Below are 13070 nucleotides of genomic sequence, written 5' to 3' on the forward strand. Positions count from 1 at the left end.
GTGGGCAGATACTGAACAAATACACATAGACACAGCATGCTGGTGTTCACTGTTCACACAAGATCATATATATATATATACTGTATATATATATAGATATATATATATAAGTGTGTGTGTGTGTGTGTGTGTGTGTGTGTGTGTATGACGTGTGGCTGTAGACTCTCAGCACACACTGCAAGTTGTCTGCTCTGTATTCCTAATGAGGATGAGGAAGGGGCCGGTATTGGGTGGTAACTCTGAGTACGTTAGTAGCACAATGCCACAGGAAGCAGACAGAGGCAGTGGTGAAATGTGCCAGCGCCACCCGTCTGGGACAACAAAAAACATAAGATATAAAAATAAACCTGGGCCAGCAACACAGGGCATCTCCGATACAGGAAATATCTCAGTGAGGGAGAGACAGCAACAGGGAGACTGTGGGAGATCCTTGGATTGATATTTTATTTGGAACATGTTCTCAAGTTGTCAAAAGTAAAAGCAATGCAGAGAAAATTTGTAGTTAAGTATAGTATTTGACTACTTTACTTTCCACTTCTGAGAAAAAATATGCATGTCTGTTTGCCCCTTATAGAGTGCTGCAGCAGCTCCCAGCCCTGTCCTTGGGAACCTTCCCCCAGGAGAGGGCATGCCAGTGGGACCAGTCCCTCCAGGATTCTTTCAGGTAGTACACACATAGAGAGTGAATGAGAGAATATTTAGGGTCTCTAGGTGACTTACACATGTTAAATGAAAGAGGGTAAATTATGGCCTTGTTCAACTGTGGAGTTGGTGAATCACTGTTGTGTGTGTTTTTTTTTTCTTTAAATATTTCATTTAGCTTCTCAAAAACCTATTTTAGGCTTAACTGTATACAGTGGAAAGAAAAAGTATGTGAACCTGTGGAATTTCATGGTTTTCTGCATTGATTTGTCATAAAATATGATCTGATCTTAATCTAAGTCAAGAGTATTAACAAATATCATGCGTCTAAAATAATAACACACACACTGATCTTTCATGTCTTTCATAAAAACATCATGGTGCTAGTAAGAATTTTGATTATTAACTTCCCCTATTGATTGTTTAACTTGACAACTCCTAAAGCCAGACATACAGACATTCTCACATTATCCTCACGATTTTGGGACTCACACTTGGGAATTCATCTTCCCATCAATCACAGCAAGCTGGCCACGCCCTGATGCAGCAAAGCAGACCCAAATCATGATGTTTCCTCTACCATACTTTACGATTAGCAAGATGTTTTCATGATGATATGCTGTGGCATTTTTATGCCTTCCTTCATGGTGTCCTGCCAAAGACACCCTGCTAGTTTAATGTTTCACCTACTGTAAACCGGTAAACAGGGATGTTAGCCAGTTCCAATGATGCCTTCAAATCTTTGACTGTCACTCAGTCACTCTGTTCCTTGTTTATTTACTTCATCGATGAGGTTTTGTTGTGCTTTTAGGGTCATTTTGACTCGTCGCCCACTTCTTGGTAGAGTAGCCACAGTCCCAGAGTGTCTCTATTTGTAGATTGTTTGTCTAACTGTAGACTGGTGGACTTCTAAAGTCTTTGACATCACTTTGTAACCCTTTTCAGATTTTTGTAAATCAACAATTCTTGATCATAGATCCTCTGAAAGTGTCGGCTTCTTGTGTGGAGCAAAGTCATGGAGGTCATTATTGAAGGTTTTTATGGTTGCTCTCAATAAAGACATTAAAGATCAGAATTTGTTTTGTGTTATTACTTTACGCATAATACAGTATATTTGTTAATACTCTTGACTTAGATGAAGATCAGATCACATTTTACGACAAATTTATGCAGAAACCCATGAAATTCCAAAAGGTTCGCATACCTTTTCTTTCCACTGTATATTAGTATACAGTATCTTACCATACACTATGTGAACCTTTGCATTTCTTTTTGTGTAAGTACACCACTCTCACTCTAACAGGAGAAATACATCTTTTGAACACAAAAACACACACATGCAGTTTTGCGACAGGTCATCTCTGTTATCCATCAGAAGGACTCCAGTTGTGCATTGATTACCTGCCATTATCAGTCAAAGTCAGACCCTCACATCTGACACACAGATCAACAGCAGCTCTGCTTTCAAAAACTTAGATCTCAGTCTAAATTGCCTTTTCAATCTCTTTTTAAAGATCACATATTCTTTGCTGACGAGGTCCTGTCAGGAGGTACTGCTAAAAATAACAATTACTAGATTTCCATTTTTCAGATTTACAGAAAATTCATTGCATATGGACCAGATCAGAGAATGCTATAGCTGCCCTTTGTAAGTAAATGGTGAGAGACACATAATGTATCCTGTGCCTGCAAACTTATAGGCACACATTAATTCTGCATAGAGTCACATTATGAACTGTTATGGTGACTTCATTGCTCATTCTTAAACTTTCTATATTCAGTTGTTGTATTTATTATTAATGTAAAATATGCACAGTAATCAAATAGACTTTAAATTTGTGGCTCCTTGTCTTTGGTGGACCCTCAGCACTGAAGGAGAGACACTGATTAAAACAAGTGGACCATTGCTCTCTAGTGGCATGCTGAAAATATTGCCTCTCCAACAGTGCAGAGCTACTTTTCCCACCACAGTGGCATTAAGTTCGGCAGACATAGCAACACCATTGCTACTGTCTGTGGCGAGAACAGCTGTAAAAGAGCTTGTCACACATACACTGGCATCATTATTAACAAACCTCATCTTCTATTCTCTCATTCTTTTTCCAATCTAATGAAATTGTGGTTCATTTTCCCATGCTGCTGTCATGGAAATGTGGTTAAAGGGATGCTCAAAATGCAACAGAGGAAATACACAGTAGTGCTGATGTATTCTAGAGAGTGAATGAAACCTCCCATAGAGTGTTAAGTCCATGTACAGTGGCTTGACAACCCAGGACTATTTTTGTCATGATTTTGGTTCTTTCCATTTTTAAGTGTATACTATACACTGTCTGTCCAAAAAAAAGAAATAAATAAACTGGATTTAACTAATCAAATAGGTAAGAGCCTCCTACTGGATAATTACTGCATGGATGATTATGTTTCAAGTTATTTAACCCTAACTGATGCAGTAACTTCTCATTTGCTTAAACAACCATGTCTGAGGACACATCCTGTGGTCTTGGAAAATACGTTTATCTGTTTCAGAAGAGTCAAATTATTAGATATGCATCAAGCAAAGAAAACACTTTGAGATTGATGAAACTGCTAAAACTGGGTTAAGAACTGTCCAATGGAAGAAGGTCATGTGGTCTGAAGAGTCCAGATTTACCCTGTTCTAGAGTGATGGTGCATCAGGGTAAGAAGAGAGGCGGGTGAAGTGATGCACTCATCATCACTAGTGCCTAACGTACAAGCCTGTGGGGGCAGTGCTATGATCTGGGGTTGTTGCAGTTGGTCAGGTCAAAGTTCAGCAGCGTTATGTGACCAAAGAATGAGGTCAGCTGACTACCTGAGTATACTTGATTGATTCCATCAATGGATTTTTATGACACGGGCATATTCCATGATGACAATGTCAGGATTCATTGGGCTCAAATTGTGAAAGAGTGGTTCAAGAAGCATGACTCATCATTTTTCACACATGGATTGGCCACCGCAGAGTCCAGAACATAACTCCCTTGAGAATCTTTGGGATGTGCTGAAGCAGACTTTGCGCAGCTCTGACTCTCCTATCATCAATACAAGATCATGGAGAAAAATTAATGGAACTCTGGACGTGAATAAATGTTGTGAAATTGCAGAAGCTTATTGAAACGATGGCATGGTGAATGTGTGCCATAATCATAGTCCAACTAAATATTAGAACTCTTTTTTTTTTTTATCTTTTGGGATGGGCAGTGTATTTTAGTATGCTTTCCTCTCTTCATGTACCATATATACAGTACTGATGTGTATGAGTCCTGACTTGAAGTTTTCAAAAATCCCTTTGAAAAGACTTGTGATCCAGTAACCCTGAGAGTTTGTAATGTTTGTAATATATTATTTGAACAGTGTTTAGAACCTTCAGTGAGTTAATCTGTATTTATACATTTTGATTTTTTCCAGCCTTTTATGTCACCTCGATACCCTGGAGGACCCAGACCACCTCTCAGATTACCCAACCAGGTAAAGGCCACATTGACAACTGCAGTCATCAAACAGAACAGAAGAAATGAACAGTGTCTAGGTGACATTGATGATGATGCCCATGCTTTCCTCTGCTCTCCTCTCCAGGGACTTGGAGGAGTCCCTGGTAGCCAAGCAATGTTAACCAGTGGAATGGACCCCACAAGACAGCAAGGTACACACTGATATCAGTCATGTCCAGTTTACTAAAGAATACCTTGGGAATTATTAACTTTTCATGTTAGATTCAAAAGTCTGCAGCTCTGTTAGCATTTCTATAATATTGCAATTTAAGCACAGCCCAGATCAAATATGTCTTCATGCTAACATACTCACTGTGACAATGCCAACATACCCATTTTGAGCTTGTTTTATTTAGCATCGGATTTTTGCATCTTACCTTTAGCATGCTAACATTTTTACTTTATAAAATCAGAATAGAGCAGAAGTAGATGGGAATACCTGTACTAAAATGTGTGCCCAGATATCTGATTAAAGTATGGGTTACAGTGCCTGTGTCTAAATAAATTTGACAAACATAATGCTAAATTAATATTTTGTCAACTATATCATCATCATCTTGCCAGTTCACTAAATTACTAATAAGTTTAATTAGTTGTTTTAGATTTTAATGGTTTTATTGGGGTTTTCTTTTTTGTAGTTAGGTCATTTGGAAATATTCTCTAGTTTTCTCAGGGTTTCCTAAGACATGGGTACCAGGGACATGTGCACCACATTTCATGATAATCCATTCAGTAATAGTGTTATTAGTTACACTGTAAGTATATATATATACTGTAAGTATATATTGTATCTCAGGACATGCTCTGGAAAGACTTTACACTCGCCTAGCTACCTCAGTCTGTCGCCATGCAGACAATCTCTTGTTAGCAAGATGAATTCATTCTTAGTTTTGTCTCTTCATGGGCTTTATTAATAATGCTCTCTCTTACCCTTTACTCTCCCTTTTAGACAAGCTGCTCACTCCTCCACACAGCACATAAATTCTGCATAGATAAAAACACTCAGGATGTTTAGTTACTATTCAGCTCAACATTAGAATGAGCACAATGTATAATTTAAGCAGTTGTAAATTTCAAATTATGTTTTGTGCCAGATACACAAATCTCGCCCTCTTAGACTCAATTTCCCTCTGGGGTTTTAACATACTGCAGTACCCAGACAAAGGCGTAAAATACCAAAGCAAGTCTGTTAAACCCGAGTGCCAAATACAGTGGTCTGGAAACAAACTGCTTGTTGTAGTTTGACCTTTTCTCTGTTTTAGGACATCCAAATATGGGAGGACCGATGCAGAGGATGACTCCCCCTAGAGGCATGGTGCCATTAGGGCCCCAGGTATGGAGCTAATGTTTTGTGGAGATTTTTACAAAACTAGCTTACAAACCTTTAGACTTAAGTGCATTTTGAAATCTTTTTTATTTGTTTTCTAGAGCTATGGAGGTGGCATGCGACCACCACTGAATGCCCTGGTTGGTCCTGGGATGCCTGGCATGAACATGTGAGTGGTACCTACAGTACATATTGAAATCTACAGACATACACACACACACACAAAGAGAGGGAGAGTGTGTAGCGCAGAGCTGCTTGTGCACATGAGATAAACAAAAAAATAAGGTCTGTATCTCTCCTCTTTGTTTTAAATGTAAATGAAACATTTAGAACTCCAAAGGTCTTTTATTGGTCACTACAGTGCGGTAACTGTTATTTACAGCGATACTGTATAGTCTTGGCTCTAATGTGTGTGGAAGTTACACTGGGAGCTAGCTCTCGTCTTCTTTGTATTCTTTTTTTTACTTGTTCCCATCACCTCACTCTGGCGAAAGAGGAGCTTGTTGTTGCCAAAACTGTCCGAAAGAATTGGAAACAAAGGAGCTTGCCAAATGCAGAGAACTAAAGTGTGTTTGTGTGTTCCAGGGGACCTGGTGGGGGTAGACCCTGGCCCAATCCTCCAAACTCCAATTCAGTAAGTGCTCCAACAAAGCCACCCAATGGAAAGGTTAACAGTGATTCCATTGCCTTTCTGATTTCCTTCTGTGTCTTTGTAGACTCCGTATTCTTCTGCATCTCCAGGAAGTTATGTGGTAGGTCCAGAATGTGTGAGTTTGAACTGTTGCCTGCTGTACAGGTTCAATTCATTGGTTCATGAATGAATATTAAGGAAACCAAATCTGTAATTTCAGGGACCTCCAGGAGGAGGTGGGCCACCCGGGACCCCAATAATGCCAAGTCCAGCAGGTAAGTGTTTTTTGACTGGCACCTGCTGTGTGCCTGTGCTTGTGTGTGTGTGTGTGTGTGTGTGTGTGTGTGTGTGTGTGTGTGTGTGCTTGTGCTTGTGTGTGTGTGTGTGTGTGTGTGTGTGTGCGTGTGCTTGTGTGTGTGTGTGTGTGTGTGTGTAGATATATAAAATTTTTTAAATCTTCTCATTGTTTCTCTGTTTCTTATATTAGATTCAACCAACTCTGGTGACAACATGTACACTATGATAAACACAGTCCCTCCAGGTGGAAGCCGACCAAATGTGAGACATGTTTTCCTCTGTGTCCTCAACTCCAGATGGTTATAGAGTATTTTAGAGCTTGGCTTGGTGGGATTTTGTTGTTACTTGTTTCACTTTTATTTCAAAACAGATAGATCACTGCCTATTGTGTATGTTCTTCCCAGTTCCCTATGGGCGCAGGAGGCGACGGACCATTAGGAGGAATGGCAGGCATGGAGCCTCATCACATGAATGGATCAATAGGTACAGGAATAAATAGCTATTACTGTGCTGTGCATCGACGCAGAACCTGTGGTTATCTTGTTATTTTTCCGAGTTTGCTAAATTAATATTGCAAAATGTGAAGTCATTTGTTTATGGGGTGTTGTGTTCTTTTTGGACTGTCCCTCTCTCAGGGTCAGGTGATATGGACAGTCTCCCTAAGGTAAGAAAAGACATTTATCTTGTTCACTATCGCTTAATTGATAGTTAATAGTTAACAGTTCCCAATAACCAGTGTTTTTCTTCCCTATGTACAGAACTCTCCTGGTAACCTAAGTATGAGTAACCAGCCGGGAACCCCCAGAGAGGATGGCGAGATGGGAGGAAACTTCCTAAACCCTTTTCAAAATGAAAGTGTAAGTCAATCGAAATCTGCTGTATGAGTAGTTTTACTAGGTGCCTCAATAAAAAAATCTATGATAAAATGATTGTGTGCCAGGCAGTGTATTTACTGTAGTGTCTAGCCCTCAGGGGGGGGATCTAAAACGTCCCGTGTTATTCTTTAACATTTGGGAGGATCTGTATTGACCACACTCATTCAAATCATTTCCCATAATCCACAGCATTTTAAAGGAATGTATTATTCAGGACAGTAGTGCACAACAGTGTTAACAAATGTGGTTTTCTCTCCTTTATTTCTGCAGTATTCTCCAAACATGACGATGAGTGTGTGAAGGTTTGGGGATCAGCTCGGTTCGGTTGCTCAGCAAGCTGCTGTGGATTGGTGTAAAGCAGATAGACCAGATGTGATGTCATCTAGGCCAGTAACTCTTCCTCCACTACCACCTGCTGAGTCAGGACAGTTTCCCCTGGCTCCATCCTTCTACTACACCCAACCCCCACCCCGACCCCACCTGGTTTTTGTCCACAGTTCTCCTGTTTCTTCTCCCGTTCTAAGTGGTGACACTGCTATATCCATCAGTTCTTCCTCTGCAACTAAGACACTGTACAAAGGAACCAAATTGAAACAACCCAGAGGAGAGCTCTTTGTATATTTGCATACAGTGTGTATGAGACTGTGCACACACTCCAGTCACAGACTGATGTTTCTGCCTTTTGCATCATGTCACGGAGTTTATGCCCAAAAACAAAAGGCCAGTCTGCTTTTCATCCTACAGTTTAAATATCCAAGGTTGTAAAGAAATGTAAACAGTTATGGATTGATGGATTTTTTTTTCTTAATAAATTACTGCATCTATTACTGGAAGAGAATTGGAGAGACATCACAAACATATTATTGTTAGGTCTGTTTGCAGCTGTGTGCAGATATCTGTAAAGTCTTTTCCACTATTGCGATTGTTTTTAAGAACCCTAACATTGTCTTTTATGTCTAAGACGTTTTTGTTCAAATCCATCCCCAGTGCAACAGCATCAAAAGTGGACAACAATAATAAATACAGTCAAGCGGTCTCAGCAACGTCCTTATGAAGCATCACATAGCTAATATTTGTAGTATCAGCTAACATTTAGCATCCAAAAACTACAGCTCGTACCAAAGCAAGTAAAGCTGTAGAAGCAAAAACCCAGAGTCTATTGAATTTATCCTTTTTCACAAAGAGTTGTTGTTATTCAGACTGTAAGACTGCTTCTAATGAGTGGACTGGATATTCTGTTCAAGGCACAAGCACAGAACAATAAGTTTAAGAAGAAGGGAACAGGAGGGGACACTGAGCCTGTAGTCATACCGGGTATAGTTTTTCTTAGCTGATGCGTCTCTCATCTAAAGTCTCTCTAAACCTGGATCCAAATGACAGGACATACGCAAAAGTTGGTACAAATGCCACATTCTCTGGACATAGCATTAAAATAAGAGAGAGAGAGAGAGAGAGAGAACGAGTACAATCAAAGACAGAATAACAGTGTGGATGGTAAACTTTGGTCACTCATACTTCGTCACCCGGATAAACTGTGATCTTAGTGGTTGGTACAGGAAGCTAAAATAAGGTTGTTTTCAATCGATGTTTTCAACTTTTTCACTGCCCAAGATGTATTATCATCATGTACAAAGGGTCAATATGCCTGTGAACATTCTCCTTTGCCCTCCCTTACTACAAAGTGTACAGCTCACAAATGTAGCTCCTCTGTCTTGTATGTGTATTTGATATTATTATTATTATTATTTAAAGAAAACTCCGGAGAATTATCGCAAAAAGGGAGCGATGGACTGATGATGCACCGTCACAACCGAGCAGAGGTATTTTTATTTTGTTCTAGTGTTAGATTGAAGCCATAGGTGGGACTAAGAAGATGCATTTGTAAATTGGATCATGTTTTTACGTTTTGTGGCATTACGTGGGACTCCATTTGTGATGTGTTCATTTTCTCTTTTTTATTCTTGTATTATGTTTTTGTAAATACACAGAGAAGTATTTCATGGGTTTTGAATATGCTGGTATAAAAGCTTCTCTTCCCTTAGACAACGTGTCAGCGTTTTTCATTTGTGAGGACGGTGTGTATGCGGACATACATGTACATATAGAGACTCCTCGATGGTGGAAACCCCCGTGGCAGCTTGAGATTAAAAGAAATAAAGTTTAAACATCAAATGCTTCAGCAAACACTATAATCAGCATTGTCATAGCTACTTATTTGCCTGCATGTACCAGTCGGTAGACTGTACAACACGTAGTGTACACCTGTCAGCCAGCCTGATGTTTGCATGTTGCATGAGTGCACAAAGGGAAAGAGAGAGACTGCAATCACCCACAGAAGGAATCATTCACCCTGCGAGACAGAAGATGGTAGGGGGGAATGTGGGGGAGCCACTGGCAGAAACACCACAAACACCACATTATATCTGTTGTGTTACATTATGATGCAGCATCTTTATCACATGCAGCTGATTCAGGCTTTGAAGAGCTGCTTAAACCTCTGGAGTCGGGTATGTTGTCCTTAAGATTTGCCATCAGTATTGAGCTGAAATTGGTTTTGTTTGTTTTGTTTGGTTTTTTTTTTCATTGTGATGTGTTTACAAAAACAGCAAGCAAGAACAGGAAACTAGTGCAACAAGAAGGACAATGTCCATTTTGAACAGAAGTGGTCACTGTTGTGCAGTCGACTAAACGAGTCGCATGTTGGAGTTTCACTTAATGTCCACTTATGTCTAAACTATCAGTGACTGTGGCTGAAGAGTGTTGGAGCAATAGGAGATGGAAGATACCGTGCAGGGCCGTGGACTGGATCACTCTGTCATTCATGCTTATGTATGTTCTCTCTCAACTGTCCGTACTTGTCAGATGATCTGCTGGAGGATCATCTTGTGCTGGAGAGCAGCCCCGTCAGACGTTGTCTTGCACTTTGTAGCAATTTCAGTGAAATAGTAAAAAAATTGTGGCCTTTTACCTATTTTTCTTTTTTCTTAAGAAGTTGCATAACTTCCTCTTGCTTCATTTCACCAAGCTCAAACTCTCACCCGTACAGACGCCCTGTATTAGACTGTTACAGTCCAGCTTGAGACTGAGCTACAGTCACTCTAATGGATCACATTAGATTGTTCATGTGTTAATAAAGTGGCCAGCGAGTGTATTTTACCTCAAAATCAGCTTTGCATCGCTGCATCTCAAGCCTTTTAGATGCAGTATGAATACTATAACAATACGTGTGTTGAGTGTTAGACGAATAACAAGTGTCTGTTGGTTTAAGTTATTAATAATTTATCTTTGAAAAAGTTTGAAATCTGAGTCCTTCTCCTAAAACATAGGTTGGAGGTCGTGCACCTTATGTAATCCTGCACCAGTGTGGAGAAAATGAACAGCTACCTGATTTCAAAAACATTAATTTCCCTCTTGAGTGAGTTCAGTGTATTAACAAAAAGTAGTTTATGGAAATACTTTTAATGCAGCCACTGAAATCAGAGATAAGTAAGAGGACAGGAGGGGTGGGGGGCATTTCTGAGCCTGTGTGTGTGTGTGTGTGAGAGAGAGAGAGAGTGAGAGACTCCGCACATGGGGGTGTTCACATATTGAAAGATGTAGGGGTCTTGCTATTCAGATTCTGCCAGCTGGCTCTTATGTAACAGGATGAACAGAACACAACACACCCCCCTGTGTGGCTGTGAAAAGTGAACCAAAGGGAGAGAAAGTGCCTGTGTGTGTGTGTGTGTGTGTGTGTGTGTGTGTGTGTGTGTGTGTGTGTGTGTGTGTGTGTGTGTGTGTGTGTGTGTGTGTGTGTGTGTGTGGGGCCCAGCCCACTGTTACAGAACACATCTCCTGGTCCCTTTGAGGAGGCTCAAGCTGGCAGGATCCCTGACATTAGTGTCTCGCTCTCCGGCTGCCCGCTGTCTCAAGCCATGGCTGCACAGCTGGTTGTAGCTCTGCTGGCTCTCGCTTCCCTGGGTGCTGCATCTGAACTGGACTGTAAAGACCTGGTTAAGCCTCTGGTGCTGGACAGCCACAGCCCCGTGAGTAGCAGTGCTCATTTGTTAGGAGTTGGTCATACGTGAGGAGGCTTTGCTGAGCTCAGACATGCTGTGATTAAACGTGTATTCCTGTTTGGTTGGTTGTTTGTTTTGTTTTCGCAAGTTTTCATGAGCATTGACGCATCATGGAATTCAAGGATACTGTACTCTGTCAAAAAATGTATTGCATTTATTTCCAGATGTAAAAAAGCTACAGGGAAATAAAGTTGGACCTCAGTCTAATACAGATAAACAGCCCGGTTATGTCTGTGGTTGTTTTGTGTGTGTGTGGCAGATCTATGGAAAGTGGATACTTCATGTGGGCTCATATGACAACCTTGGCCTGAAGAGCGACCTGGTGTCGGTGAACAGCTCCTGGGTGGAACTGTCTGCGTCCTCGGACAGTGGAGTCATCACGATATACTGGGCCGACCGCCTGTAAGGACGCTGCCGACTGCAGACGATCAGTCTCTGACTACATTGTATATCATATTTAGTTTTTTGTGTCTCACACAATTTTTTTCTTGCTATAGAAATGAGAAATGCCTTCAGGGTGCAGCCAATGCCACAGTCTCAGGAATGACTAGTCACACCACGTGTATGTATCTGTATAAATTCACATTATATCTCGCTGATGCAGCCAGTTACATTACAGAGGAGTAGACGGGCTTCACAATAACTTCCAAATACATCCAGAGGTCCCATGTTTGGTATTTTTATGTGTTTTCTTGTGAAGATTTCAGAACCATAACATGACGTATGATATAACGTATAGTTTAGTCTGGATTGGTTTTCATTTTTTGGTTTTTAATTCTAGATAACATTAATGGTCACACTTCCTATCATGATGGGAAGTACTATGAGACCTGCGATGACTGCCTCTTGTCTGAAGACACTACTCTGCTCCCAGATGGAAAGTCAAAGGGCCGATACCTTTTCCTCTTTAGTATGTTTGTGGTTAATTTAACTCCATATTTTACAAGTGACGCTACTCTGGACGGTATTTTCAAATACTACTCTGATCTTCTTCTTCATTTTCTGTCATGTCTCCTCCTGTTTCACACCCCTTCTTACCCATCACGCTTCCGTTTGATCGTTTAAAAGCACGAACCGGCACTTTGGAGCCATCCGAACTAGAGACCTTCAAGAAGCAGGCGGAGTGTCTCAGGTTCCTCCCAGAGTTCCACTTTGTGGGCACAGGTTTGACTTCATGTCTCCTCTGAACCTTATTTACCAAATGAGATGATCGAAGAAAAATGAATTCATTCTTTGCTTTATCTTGTTGCAGATCTGTGTCCGGATGAGAGGGAAGCTGCTTCACCTGCTGTTGAGAATACAGAGAATAACTGAGTCTGCTACAGATGAAGGCCTTGTGGACGCTCTTCACACACCTGGTTTAACATGATACGCTGAGTAGTGTGTAGAAACGTGCTGTGCTGGTGCATTGTGGTAGTTTTGTGTTGTGAAATTACTTTTCATTTGTTGTCCACATGTTTTTTAGCATGTTTTCAAGCTTCTGCTGGTTTAGTTTAGGAAATCTGACACCGGATTCACACTTCATTGCGTTTGCTTCAATGCCTCCACTGCTTTCCACTGGTTGTGTGTGGTAAATAAAACCCCTCTCCGACTACCTTTGTACTGTGTTCGACTGTGAGTCATTCATTTCAACACTTATTCAGAGTGTGTGGCGTCTGAGGACCAACGTTTCTTCTTCATCGTTCTTGTCAACTACAATAAAAGCTCCCTGACACTCTGCTGACCCACACG

General features: G+C 40.7%; 2 protein-coding genes across 2 annotated transcripts in view; both read left to right on the forward strand.

The window, feature by feature from the left end:
* si:ch211-130m23.3 (LisH and SSDP domain-containing protein) overlaps window positions 1-9322 on the forward strand; it is a 48963-nt gene extending 39641 nt beyond the window's left edge. The window contains exons 5-17 of the mRNA XM_026343369.1: window positions 575-664; window positions 4069-4128; window positions 4237-4303; window positions 5414-5484; window positions 5580-5647; window positions 6064-6112; window positions 6195-6230; window positions 6330-6384; window positions 6597-6667; window positions 6811-6889; window positions 7042-7070; window positions 7165-7263; window positions 7552-9322. Of these exons, the coding sequence (XP_026199154.1) occupies window positions 575-664; window positions 4069-4128; window positions 4237-4303; window positions 5414-5484; window positions 5580-5647; window positions 6064-6112; window positions 6195-6230; window positions 6330-6384; window positions 6597-6667; window positions 6811-6889; window positions 7042-7070; window positions 7165-7263; window positions 7552-7581 (804 nt within the window). The 3' untranslated portion in view covers window positions 7582-9322. The remainder of the gene's footprint in view (window positions 1-574; window positions 665-4068; window positions 4129-4236; window positions 4304-5413; window positions 5485-5579; window positions 5648-6063; window positions 6113-6194; window positions 6231-6329; window positions 6385-6596; window positions 6668-6810; window positions 6890-7041; window positions 7071-7164; window positions 7264-7551) is intronic.
* Window positions 9323-11074: 1752 nt separating this feature from the next.
* On the forward strand, window positions 11075-12935 carry LOC113151175. Its single transcript, XM_026344053.1, has 6 exons — window positions 11075-11306; window positions 11599-11741; window positions 11837-11901; window positions 12121-12249; window positions 12408-12503; window positions 12592-12935. The coding sequence occupies exons 1-6, from the start codon at window positions 11196-11198 to the stop codon at window positions 12651-12653; spliced, it is 606 nt and encodes a 201-aa protein (XP_026199838.1). The 5' UTR covers window positions 11075-11195; the 3' UTR covers window positions 12654-12935.
* Window positions 12936-13070: the final 135 nt, after the last annotated feature.

This window comes from Anabas testudineus, chromosome 9 (assembly GCF_900324465.2).
Source record: "Anabas testudineus chromosome 9, fAnaTes1.2, whole genome shotgun sequence".
NCBI classification, from domain to species: Eukaryota; Metazoa; Chordata; class Actinopteri; order Anabantiformes; family Anabantidae; genus Anabas; species Anabas testudineus.

Bases quoted from the DNA above. Each gene is read 5' to 3' on its own strand.
- LOC113151175 (XM_026344053.1), top strand. From the start codon at position 11,196: ATGGCTGCACAGCTGGTTGTAGCTCTGCTGGCTCTCGCTTCCCTGGGT. The intron at 11,742-11,836 runs GTAAGGACGCTG...TTCTTGCTATAG, and splicing joins ATATACTGGGCCGACCGCCT to AAATGAGAAATGCCTTCAGG. The intron at 11,902-12,120 runs GTATGTATCTGT...TTTTAATTCTAG, and splicing joins AATGACTAGTCACACCACGT to ATAACATTAATGGTCACACT.